The 13,010-nt window shown below is 43.1% G+C and overlaps 1 protein-coding gene across 3 annotated transcripts in view; it reads left to right on the top strand.

Annotated features, from left to right (window-relative positions):
- LOC131893313 (zwei Ig domain protein zig-8-like) overlaps nucleotides 1–11,519 on the top strand; it is a 26,753-nt gene extending 15,234 nt beyond the window's left edge. Inside the window, exons 6-7 of one of the 3 annotated variants that reach the window (XR_009374676.1) lie at nucleotides 5,768–5,934; nucleotides 10,786–11,519. Coding sequence is in view for 1 of the 3 variants with exons in the window: in XM_059243310.1 (XP_059099293.1) it covers nucleotides 5,768–5,787 (20 nt within the window). In the remaining 2 variants the exon portion in view is untranslated. Of the gene's footprint in view, nucleotides 1–5,767; nucleotides 6,113–10,785 lie in introns of those variants that run through there. The other 2 variants (XR_009374675.1, XM_059243310.1) reach the window with 2 other exon arrangements.
- Nucleotides 11,520–13,010: the final 1,491 nt, after the last annotated feature.

Below are 13,010 nucleotides of genomic sequence, written 5' to 3'. Positions count from 1 at the left end.
TGAAAGTAATTGACCCGGTTCCACAGAGGAAGGAAGGCCGCCTCGTTCGAGACATTATCTTTGGGCTTCCAAATCTCGTGGGAGACTTTCAAGGTGGTTGTTATCTCTGGCCTAGTGAACCGACTCGAGCGACCTCCCATGTGGCTGTCCGGAGACCTTCGTGGACCACGGGCTTGGGAGCTCGCAGACAGTATAGGTCGTAAAAGTGAGGAAAAGCGGAAATTAAATCCGGACAGAAGGCTAGCCACGAGGGCTATCATCCTACATTCACTCAACGCTTGGTCGAGGAGGAGTGGTTGAGTTTTATTTATGTTCGGCAACTTTATTTACTACTGACAGGAATCCCCCCACTAGAGCCCATCAACTCGTTGTTTAACATTGCTTGATGGCCACGACCCCTGAGGTGGGTTTGCTCGTCAAAAATGAAAGCCTCTTCAGTCACGTCAACAAATCCAGGGGGGAAAATACTCCAAGGGCCGAGGTTGCGTGTGTGCGTTTCACATTTTTCCTCAAAGTTGATGGAGTTAGTACATTATATGTTACATGTGTTGGTGAATGGATATCAAGAACGTCCTTGGATAAGAATGAGCTTGCTTGTTCGAGGCCAGGCAAGTGAACGTCTTCCAAAAACCATGATGAGGCTCTCTAGGGCCATTTGACAAATCCCTCAGAAAAGATTGTATTTGTAAATGGTGTCCTCAGGCTCTCGGTAGTTCGTAAGAGCCCGGCAGGGTGTTGCTTTAGAATGCTCCAGCTTGTCAGCCAACCTTGGTGAATGACGCGACTCTGAAAATAAATCCCGTCATTTGTCGGCCATAAAGAATAAGTCGGACAAAACAATCTTTCATAATACATTTGAATAGGAGAGCAAGACAAAAGTTTGGCAATCAAAGAAAGAATGAAAGCCAAGGCCTTTGAGCGACAAAAAAAGATCATGTGAGCAAACCGTCTCCGTCCCAAGCAAAAAGAATGGCTGAAAGACTCATAAAGAAATTCAAGACCGGGAAAATTTGTTGGCAAATGACAAATTTTACAGCCTTCTTCATTGCCTTCCCACACCAAGTGCTACTACGTACGGAGTGACAGAACGAGGAGAAGTGCATTTGGACTCTTCTAGGGCAAAGTACTGACTTGGGTCTGTTTCTCGAGAATCTAACCATGATATAACTGACGGCTAAGGGTGGGCCCAAAACCACATAGACGGGCCATTAGCTCCCAACTACAGGGTGCCTGGGAACGTCAAGAACCATTTCACACTGGAGAGAGAAACAGAATTTCATTTTCATAATGGGCAAGTTTGGAGCGCTGAAGAGAGTTAGCTTGTATGCATCATCCAATGATGATTGGGTTGCCAGCTACTGTACGTAGATTTGACACTTTCTTTTCTAAGCCGTGTTTTCCAAGACTGAAGTCAAGTTGAATTTAGCTCCATGCTTACCAATATGCACAACAAATCCCGAACTTGGAACAAGGTCAATGAGATCAACCTCGATTGCACAACAGACATGAGCAAACTATTCAGTGAGGAATAAGTTTGTCTTCTTGCTGCTTGCTCACTGCTCTGTTCCAAGTCATTTCCGTTTTGTGGCGCTGAAAAGCTGCACTGATTTCCAGGCCGACGGGCAAAATCATGTAAAGAGAACAATGACTTTTCGTCCCGGTTTGAAGGGTCCAAGATGAAGAGGCCGCCAGAAAACTTTAGGGGCGGATTATATTTGTGAAACCATGGAACAAGAATTAAATGCACTGGGTGCGCATTCCGCGAAGACCCGCTCCAAATTATTCAACTTTTAAGCGAAGTTAGTTCATCAATTAGTTGAGTTAGTCTTTTTCAGCGCACGAGGGTCCTTGAACTGCAAATGAAAACTACTTTGATTCTGACACTACGCTTTTCAGGCAGATATTAATGAAATACCTGCGTTGTCTCAGAAAATCCGGCTTGAGCTTCGGCTCTTCCATCCACTGAATTGCATCAGGTGCATTTTTGCCAGTGCACCAGTTTTGAAACCTTTCGTTCCGCCCATAAATCTTCATTAGAAGGTCTTATGACTCCCTTTTCTCTCTCTCTTTGTTCTTTCTGGCAGTCCGATTTCTTGATATTTAATCATCCATGGCCGGAGAATTGGATTTCATCCACGGTCCATCCAAGTTCCACGGTGGGAAAAGGATTTTCTTGTCCCTTTGCTGTTTCATATCTAAAGCCCATTTTATGGCATTGAGGAAGGAACGAGAGAAGTGGCAATAAAATGGAACAGACCTATTGTTGCTCAAGCTACGCTGGAAGTGCACAAACATTGCTCCTACGAACACTGCCTTGCCTGCATTTCACGCCCACGGAAAGGCCTATTTACAGAGTAAGCTAATTCGCAGGGTCCAAGAAACAATGAGGGTTGGGTTTGCCGAAGACGCATCCAGCAAAGTAACATGGAGCGCCCATGGGATTCATGTGGCCTTGGACCAAGTCAATGCATTAATGGTAAAAAGAATACTTCCCCGTTTTCCCACGACCATATCTGTTTATCTTGAAGCCTTGTTGGCAATGACTGATCCACAGATGAACGGACTGAGAAGCCGGAGGAAAACATTTGGCGAGGGCTCCATTACCTAATCTCTGGGGATATTTCCAAACGAGCTTCTCCAGCAAGGAACAAGTATGGAACACCTCTGGTGTCCTGAACGACTTTTTAATTACTTCTCGAGCCTTCTTCTTCCTCTTCTTCTTCTTCCTCACTTCTTTCTTGACTCTCTTCGTCTCTGTCTACCTTGTCTGTCTGTCTCCTGGCCGAGTCAAAGTGATGAAGGGCCAACCTTAAGTAGGCCTTGTAGGCCTTGAGATGACGAAGTCAAAGTGGAACCGGGTCCCAGTCATTACCTTCAAGTAGCCGGGGACCAATCCAATGGAGATTCTCGGCCCAGGTTAAGCTAGAATAATGAACTTAATTGCGCTTGAAATTTAAGCAAAGCACGAAAAATCCGGTTTGACGTCATTTTCGCAAAACGAGGGGAAATTATTTCTAGAGAAAGAGAAAGAGAGAGCCACAACCAAGGGGGTCTTCGTGCCAGGAAAGTGGGAACAAAAAAGGAAGCATTTAGCACCAACCTAAATATGCTCGTGGGGAGGAAATCTAATTTTAGTAAATGTCCATTAGAGATATTTGAACAACTGAAGCCCAATTATGTCTCAAAATGTTCCATCTTTATAATAAAAGTACGCTAAACTAAGTACTTTAAGAATCAGCACAAATCTAAGGTTTCGCCATGACACAAAAATCTAACGAAATTACAGATATTCGTGAACTTACCATTCGAAAGCAAGACAAACATTTTTGGGGGTATTTCTCTGATAAGAATTCATTGGTTGCTCCTTTTGGTGCTTTGACCCTTTTCATAACCTTGTTCCATTTTCAGTTAGATTTATCAGAAGAAGTGCAGATATACTTGGAGGACATGGGGATAAGCCACGAAAATATCCTCTGTTGTTGGTCTTTTTTGCTTTGTATAAAATATTCCAGGACCGCTGCGTCACAGCTTTCAAACCTGAATTACTGCCAAAAAGAGGTGTCAGGTGCTAAAAGTGTCATAAAAGAAGAAACGGGATGGCATTATCATTATTCTATTAACGTACATCTAAGAAAAAACAGCTGATTGTATCGTTTTACAAGGTCATGCTCTAAGCTTAAGCGGATGGTGTAATGGCTTTCTGTTTGGAGTTATCTAGTTATCTAGAATGGGAGCTGTTTTCGAAAGGATCAACGGACTTCTATTTCAACAAAATATGAGACTCTGCACCCACATAGCATAGCATTAAGGAGGAACAGTTTTATTTTCAAGTCATTTGATCGTGTATATAGGGGCTAGAATTCTTCGTACAGTGGGAGCAAAAGCTGCATTTAAGGTCTCCCAAAAGCGCAGCTTTGGTTTGGGACTCAACACGTTGTCGCCCTCTTCGTTATCGTGTCGCTCCAAGTTGATGACCAAGAATCCAAGATAGAGAACTAGCACATATAGAGTGCTAATGAAAAGAGAATAGATACACTAACTAAAAACAGATTTCTTTCAAAAGACTGTTTCCGTCAAGAAACTTACTCAGGTGTTTCTTATATTTTTGCGCACGCATAAGAAACTTGCGTTGTTTTTGAATCTGACCCGCTCATTTTGATTTGCTAAAAATGTTCCCATCAATGGAAGTAAATACCACGTAAAACCTGTGGTCAGGTAAACTTATTTTTTTTTTTTAGTTTTGGTTGCCTCCTTTATATGTATTTTCTAGAAATAATCTTACATTAAAACCAAATCTATTGTCAATTTGCAATTTTTAGAGCAATATTACTGGACACAATAAGCAACGTGCTCTTTCAAAGGTTGAGAATTATAAACAGCAATGTTCCTAAATTCGTATTTCCCACCTTGCATTTCTTCCAGTTATACGTAAGTGTGACGACGCAATAGTGCTGAGTCTGAGCCAATCGGCCCTTTACTTGGTAGAGGCTGAATGACAAAGGGCCCTCTGAAGTGCAGAACGTAAAACATATTTCGTGCGGCGCAAGGGGGCTATAGCCATTCAAATGGATAATAGCATCTCTCTTCTGTCAAGCACTCTAATATACAGAGAACTCTTTGCAAGCAGCCACTTGGAATGAGGAGGACAAGTTCCAAAGTCTGCCTTGAGCAACTAATTCCACTTGGCAAGATTGCTTCACTTAGCTCAACAGTTCCAGGCCACATGATGCATTACGATCGTGATGGTTTTTCTGTGTGTTTTTCATTTCCATCCCCAATCTAGGTCTTTGGTGCACGTGCCCGCTCCAAAATGAGGATACCTTATTAAACCCAAAAGGGGTCTGGTTGCGATCCCTCTCTTCCTTGGATGAGGATCTATTTTTGGTCACGACAGATCTAGATTGAGCCTTGGGTTCATTCTTAAGGGCGCATCTTTTTGGCACAGAGCAAAAAACTATCCTGTTCGGGGCACTTTTAGGTCTTCAAGAGATGAATGGGCTGGTTTGGTCTCTTTCCAACTAATTCGCTTTCTTTTCATCATGAGGCAAATTGATCAAAAATAGGGAGAACGCAAAAAGAGAGATAGCTCATTTTCCTACGTTATTCATCGATCCGTTTCCAACCGAAACCAGATTCTATCAACCTTCAATTTTTTGTGGTAGACAGGAAAAAGCCTCTGTGGCTTCAGGATATCCTAACAGACGGATGAAGAAAATGTCGCCTTAATTGGAGTTTTCAGCCAGAGAAAAAGGAACTTTTTTGTTACTCTCTCTAAGCAGGAGAAGGAGGCACAGATGAAGAGGGCCTTGTCGTCAAAACTTGGGGGCAACTTTTTTCCTTCCTCTTCTTGTTGGGATCAAGAGCTATTTCCTTTCATCGCCCACTTTGAAAGAGTGGCAGTATTTTCGGTCTCCAAATGAGAGAAAAGACACTTCTATTTCCCACTTAGACCCCTTCTAGCTTCTCTATAAAGGCTGATTGACTGAACTGAAGGTAGAAAGAAGAATGTCTAGAGGTCAAGGAAATGAACCAACTCCATGGAAGAAAAACGAAGCCAAAAAAACAAAGCCTTCGTTTCGTGTCTTAATCTCCACGGGCCAAGAGTTGTGTTTGGCTATTGCTGTTGCCAAGCCTGGTCAAGAAGTAAGTAAATATTTGGACCTTGAGAAACACAACAACACCATAAAGGCCTAAATAGAGAGCATTTCAAAAATCGTCCGTTTCTTAGTATCAATTTTCACAACATCGAAGTAGTTCTCTTTTTCAGGGGAAAGCGGGCGTTTTTAGTGAATGAAAAGAGAAAATGCAGTGGAAACAGAGCGAGAGTGAGCGAACGAACCAACGAGGAGGATATGGAGCAAAAATCTTCCGCATGAGAAGCTATGAATCTTCCTTGGGATCGGATGGGCGCATCAGGAATAGACAGCCACCAAGGTCAGGTCAGTTAGTCGACAGATACACCAGATATTGAAACATATCCAATGCCAACCAATACTCGATCAGATCCACGAGCTCGGGATCAACCCCGGAGTCTCGCGTTCGTTTTCTCGCCAATCTATAATTTACATCCCAAAAGAAAGCCGTCCGTCAAATAAAAGTTGGCCCCATTCTCGATCCTGATCTTTTTGAACACCCCCTAGATTCCAGAAACAACAGGCACCGAAATCAATTTGTGTCCAAGGCCGACGAAAAGGGCCTTTTTATGTGTTTTCTTTAAATCTGTCTGGTCTGAAATCCGGTCACTATTTCTTCAGACCAGGGATCAACCCTGAAACGCCTTGTGGGCTTTCGACTCCATAAAAGTTGGACAGGCCCGCACCAACTTCAAAAGATGGAACACCTAAAAGTCGGGAGAACTCTTATGGGGAAGTTTCTTGCACTCTATTCCAATCTTATGTCCCTTGAGTGGTTGCGCTGTCCGGGTCCATTGTTCCATTATGGTCTTGTTCCAAACAAATACCATCCGGTAATGAACTGAGAATTCAATGTGTCCTTCCAACAACTCTTCTCTGCTAGTGAGAAACGGAACAGCAAGATAGAGAGGCTCGTCAATTCTTGGCTTAGTTTCATTGCCAAGAGTCCAGGGAATAACAACTCGGATTTGGACCCAAGGAACTTTTTTTTTGGAGTCTGTTTGGACAAGGCTTAGGCTAAAACCATGGGGGTTGGACCAACAAGCTAGCAGTGGAGAGATGAGCTTGCCTGCCAGATACTCACTCACTCACTCACACACTCAGCAAGTGAGTGCGTGTGTGTGTGTGTGGTAGTATTGTACATCCAGGAGAGGTTTACTTCCTTGTCCTTGGTTTGCACCACGACGCTCTGCATTCCATCCATCCAGGAGGATTTTCTTTGACGACTTGTCCACTAGCTCAAAATAAAAGGGTTTGAGGAGACGTCTTGAGGGACTTTTGCTGGCCAAGGGAGAATAAGACACTTGGATAAAAAGCCATTTTCCCGGTACAGACACGAGAGACAATCAGACTCGGCTAGAATCTAGGCGAGTCACACACACACACATAGAAGCTTTGAGGCTCGCCTATGTCAAGATCAAGTTTTCTTTCCTACCTTGAAATTTGTTCTGGCGAAAGGTTGCAGATCGTGATGGTTGTCATGTAATTTTTATCGACAGCTCAGCATTAACAAGGTTTTAAAGTGATGTTTTGGGATCAAATTTTCCTAATATTTTATTTGGTACTAGGTAAACTATCTGTAGATTACCCTGTGAGTATTGTTGAAATGGAAGTGTTAGAGTCTTTCGGGGAGATGGTCTAGTTGAATGGTATTGATTATGTAACTGGTCGTAGATATAGACCAAACATCACTCTCTTTTAAACTCGAGATGTGGGATATTTCTGTCAAGACCTGAATATTTTATTTTAAAATTAAATGGATCAATTTCTTGTTTTGTAACTGTCTGACTGTTAAGACAACATACATTGCCAAAAACATTACTCGCAAGAATGGCTGAAATAATACGGTTTCACATCACAAAAACTGCTCACCTTTCAAGCGATAACATTGCCCATTAAACATACATTCATTTGAACGTCATACAACTAATTCACACAATATTTGCAATTTTATACATTTCGAGTGTTTGTCAGCCGCTTATTTAGTTTTTGAGGGAGCATCTGGTATCATTTGGAGCAAAGATAGCTCCAATGAAACCCAGGCGGATCAAATTATCATCCCGCATAAACTTGTATGGAAATCACCTTCGCCCAGGGTGAGAATTGGGTTCCTTAAGGCCACCCAATTGCAAATTCCCTTCCAAATTTGTGTCCAATAATCCGGAGAGCTGAATGGCCTTTTGTGCCCGCTACCATTGCAATGCAGTTGGTTGTGGTAACTCGATTCCCTGGGTTTTTCTTCGTTCAATTATTGGCATTTCGTAGGAATTTCAGGCCTTCAGATGCATCCTCGTCCTCGTCGAAACGTAAAATTGTTAAACCATCTCATCTTTTCCAAACATGAAGGTCGGACCTTGAGGAGATCCTCCCTCACCGACTCTAGGTGAAACGAAATAAATGTAAACATATCCTGCCACTAGTTGTATATCTATCGACTCTCCGAGCACCTCCATCCAACATATATACGAGGGACTCTGAGTCGTTTCTCCAACAACACCTTGGCTCACGTCGCCAAGGTCTGGATTGAAATTAATGGATCTTCAGGGAGACTGAGAGAGAGAGAGAGAGAGTGAGTGGTCGGATGGTCTCTCTTTCCCTCTCAGTCGGACTCACTCACTCTCCAAGGGTTTCCATTCGACCCTGCGGGACTCACGGGAAGGTCTCAACCAGCGATAACGATGAGAAAAGGTACGTGCTCCGGTTGGACCACCACCTCCTTACCTCTCGTCCATGGGATACCCATGTGACAGCATCTGCAGTGAAAACCAGTCCGCCGATTGTCACCAATATGACATTCCAATAAATTGAAGAAGCCCGTCTGGCCAGAATGATTTACGGGGTATGTTTTGCATTTGGCAACCATGGCTAGGCTTAACTACCGACCATTTGGGCGCACGTGCGTACGGCTGCGCTTGAAATGGGACAAACTCGCTCTGAAGGTGCAAAAGTTCGCAAGACCGACAAGCCGAAATAATAAGATATTGCGACAATGGGCCACCTGATCTCCATCTGGGGATTCAAGTGTTCGGAGCCAATTTCAACGGCTGGCAAGAAAATTATCATTTTCAAAGGGAAGCAAAAATTGGGACCGGAATTGAAGGCACGGTCTCAGGGAACGCGTCTACTTAAAGGCATGAAAAATGGTTCGCTCAGCAATTGGGTGTTAAGAATGAATTTTGGAAAGAGACATAGCACACTGCTAAAGACGAGAAAAAGCTGATTTTCGTTTTTTAGTGCACGAGTCGTAAATGGAAAATGAACCCAGAGGAACGCATGCGGAAAATGGGACTTAAGTTGATCTTACACAAGTTGTCTTTCAAGGCAATTTTCGCAATAGTAGATACTTGGATTGATCCAAGTAGGAGGCTTAATCAAACTTCAAGCAAAAGCCATCTACGTCAAAAATCCTCAGGAGGCCAACTTTGTTCGTATGTTTGTTATCCGAATCATATGACGGAGCTAAATCCCCAAGATTCGGGTTGGCATTCCTACAAGCAATCCAAGAAGAGGTGACGTCAAACCAGTTGTATTTACCAATCAGAAAATGCTTTTGAAATCAAACGAAGGTTGTACTTTTATGAAGAATCCTACCGATTCCAGCACGGTGAATGAAGGCTGGACCTTTCAAATATCCCCCGAAGCTTCACCCAAGGGTGAATGAAGTTAGGCAAATGTGAATGAATCCCATTGTTCTCCTGGGGAACGGAGAAGGGGAAACTGCATTGGAAAAGGCACCAATTGGTTCAAGTGGAATTTTAAAACAAAGACAATTCTCAGAATGCACTTTTGCCTGCTGCCTCTTCAAATATCGCCAAGATTTTGCATTTCCCTCCGACTCCTTCATTCACCACCGTAAAGCCTCGATCCGGACACTCAGTCCGGAGTTGTAATCATCTTTGAAGCAAATCGAGTGAAAGGCCTCCAAGGTCTTTCCAAATTGACCTAGGACATACTAGCATGAGTTTTGTTCTCCCACAACGCATCTTGTCCATTTGAGTCCTACTGATGATTCCAGTCCCTAGTGCAGGAAATTTAGAAGCTCCTTTTTGGAACGAACAAGTGCCGCATACCTGCAACCCAATAAAGCCCACTATGGAACCGTAGTCAAGCCAGTCATATAACTACCAAGGTTTAACTACCCTAGCATGTTGACGAGTAGTTTTGCCGGGCGAAATGACGAGATAAGAGTCAGGTTTGGGTTTCTCATATTCCAACAAGAGCCAACCCTTTGGAAGGCCCAGTGGTCCAACGAGAGAGTAATAAATCGCACAAAAATAGTCCCTTTAGACATGTCATGAATTTGGAACATGGGAACTTTAACTCTATTTGGTGAAATGGGGAAATAACATTATTGTCAATGGGTCGGGAGACAAGAAGAGTAATATCTCGTTTTGGGTGGGTTTAGGGTGCATATGAATGCTCTCCCATCGCAGTTCCATTGTTCCCATCCATCCCTTGACAATGGAAATAAAACTAATGAATTCAAATAGGGTCAACACCAGTGAGAACTAACTTCGCTTCGGGCTCAGTACCCAATTTTGGAACGCCCCAAGTCCTTCAGTGGTGTCTGTACACATTGTGGGATCCCTTGAAAGTGGGACACATTTGCATGGAGGGACAAGAAAGATACACAAAAAACGAGCGCCTTGACAAGGCTTTCATCATGTCAACTCCAGTGGTACTATCACCCAAGATACCGCTTGTGCGTTCCACTCGGGAATCAATTGGTAATGGGATCTGTGATCTTGGTTCCAATTAATCGAGATGAAAATTCTTTCGAGGCGAAGATTCCAAGAGACTTAAAAATGTCAAAGAGAATACCCAAAAAGGCTGATCCCATTGGAACTACTTGAGAGGGATTTTTGGCCCCTCTTCACCTCTTGGAACATATTGGATCCCGTTAGAGAATCGAATTATAATAATTGAGCGCTCAAGCAGCCCTTGTTCCTAGCTTCCACCCTGTTCTACTTTTATTCGACCTCCCCTCGTTCCCATGAGTTTATTCTAGTCTTATCTTCTTACATGATGCTGCTCTCCAAGCTAGACCAGAACCTCAGAAGGTCTCTGTGCCCTTATGTTCCACCCTCTCGGTATTCTTTCTCTTTCCTTTTTCCCATGATGAATTTCAATCAGGCTGATCCTTTCTTTAAAGATGGGGGAGCATCCGCATTTTCGTTCCTCTCCAAGGAACACAACCAACCAACCAACCAACCAACCAAGCGACCGAACAAGCATACCAGAACAGTGGAACGGTGGTGGATAAGCTATGATGACCCACATTTTCAGTTTGCACTCATGACTTCCGCATTCTAGTCGCCAATATTTTATGACCAGACTTGTCATTCTAAGGAAGATGGAACACTCTCAAATGGTTACTCCGCAAAGTACAGTCATTTCTTAAAGAGACGCTTGACACAGAGTGGCACAGATGGTAAGATCAACACGAAAGTTGGATCACCGCAATCCCGGAAAGCCAATCTTTCAGCATTGTCCAATTCCACTCAAGTGTACATCTCATCTCTCGAGTGGCTTTGACCACAAATTAGATTTGGATCACCCTCCGACCCAATTCAAGGAAATACCAACAACCCAAAGGGAGATGGAAAGTGATTTTGCCAAACAAAATATTTGCCGAATGAAGAAACTCACTCATGTGTTCATTTACATATCCGTTTTGTCCGCATTGCCCAACAAAGTTTTGCCAGACTAGTTTTCTCGTTCCAGTGGAAAAAAGCGTCAAGATTTTGCAATCCCACAAACTCACATTGAATAGCGTCTCTTTCCCTATGCTTGAAAGAATGAATCCAACTCGAGGTTCAAGCGTTGCACGGCTGAAAATGATAAATAAACGGAGCTCAATCAGAAACCCGAGCTTTCCAGGAAAATATAGTACTTTCTATGTAGTGTCCATTCATACCTGAAGACGGATTATTACATCTGCCGGGAGCGCTTTTGCCGCTCGTCATCGATCTATCATCGCAGATGGATCAAGACTCCTTCTCTTTCTCTCTTTTCATAATCATTGAGCATTCTGAATAAAACATGAGTCCATCCAAACAAACAAGTCTCCCCGTCTATTCAGAGCGATAACGATCATCCATTGGACCATTCGACCTCTTCTCCCTCTCGTTCCACCCCCAATCCATACCCCTCCCACAGCCCCTCCCCCCCTTAAGTCCAAGTCTCTTTCTCTTAACTGACTCCCTATGGCCAAAAGGCCTCATAACCAGAGGTTCACATTTGATATTCCGAGCTTCTCGGGATCCTCCAAAGAGCAAACTTGCTTTCATTCTTTCATCCCAGCACTTAAAACGAGTGTTTAGTTAACAAATGTTGTCTTCGTCGTGTGTGATAGAACTAATCCGTCAATGGAGGGAGAGGATCAAACACAAGAAGAACCCCCCTGGCCTCGGGTTGGGTTCTGGAGCCGAAGAAGTGGGACTGATTATTGTCGAGGAGGGGGACGAAGGGGACGAATAGGACGTTCTAGCATGTCACTGGTTTGGGTTCGAGATCTCTCCTCTTTGGTCTTTGACAGGTGTCAACATGATTCGGTCCAATTCCTTCCGATTTCTTTCTTTCGCCGGACCCGACATGGCACATTGCAATGAAGGAAGAAATGAAGGAGAAGGCGTTAGAAATGGAGGGGTGGGAATCCCACAGTCATCGGAGATGGTCACTTGTCAACTTGAATTTTGGGTTTCTCGGTCTATATCTTGAGGGGGGGGGGGATTTGGGGAATGGTCAGATTATAAGATAAAAAAAGACGATAATCGTCACCGCACCATTTCCAAGAGACTTACAAATTAGAGACTTTGAGTTTGTTATGTGTTCTTGGCTTGTTTTGAGCTTGATCTTTTTCGGCCACCATTTTCAATGTCAATGAAAAGGGATTGGAAATTGTGTTTACCCAAGGATAAAAGCAACATTAAATGTTATTCACAAATAAGCTTCATAGTGCATGATTAATTCCATAGAGTAAAATATAAAAATCAATCTTTGAAGCATTGATTGATTCAGTTTATTCATAATCATGATAATATCAAAATACCTCAATCATTCTCAATACAACGCGTAATAAGTCACATTTCAATGTCAATGCTATAATCGATAAAAAACAAATCACAAATAGACACTATTCTAAAAGTTTCTGGCATTTTTGAGACAGATTTTGATTTCTTCCTTTCACCTTCTCTGATGTCTTACGTCATTCCATATTTTGTACTATAATATCGGTACTTTTATCTTGAACTGAATCTCGCCAAATTTCTACGCATTAAGCTTTTGAGCAGTACTAAACTGCGCAGGGCCGTCGAGAATGGGTTGTTCCAACGTTTATTGAGAAAGTTCCAAACAATTTGGAACCAGCGCAAGCAG

Source organism: Tigriopus californicus, chromosome 2 (assembly GCF_007210705.1).
Source record: "Tigriopus californicus strain San Diego chromosome 2, Tcal_SD_v2.1, whole genome shotgun sequence".
Taxonomy (NCBI): domain Eukaryota; kingdom Metazoa; phylum Arthropoda; class Copepoda; order Harpacticoida; family Harpacticidae; genus Tigriopus; species Tigriopus californicus.
This window is presented reverse-complemented; position numbering and strand designations above follow the sequence as displayed.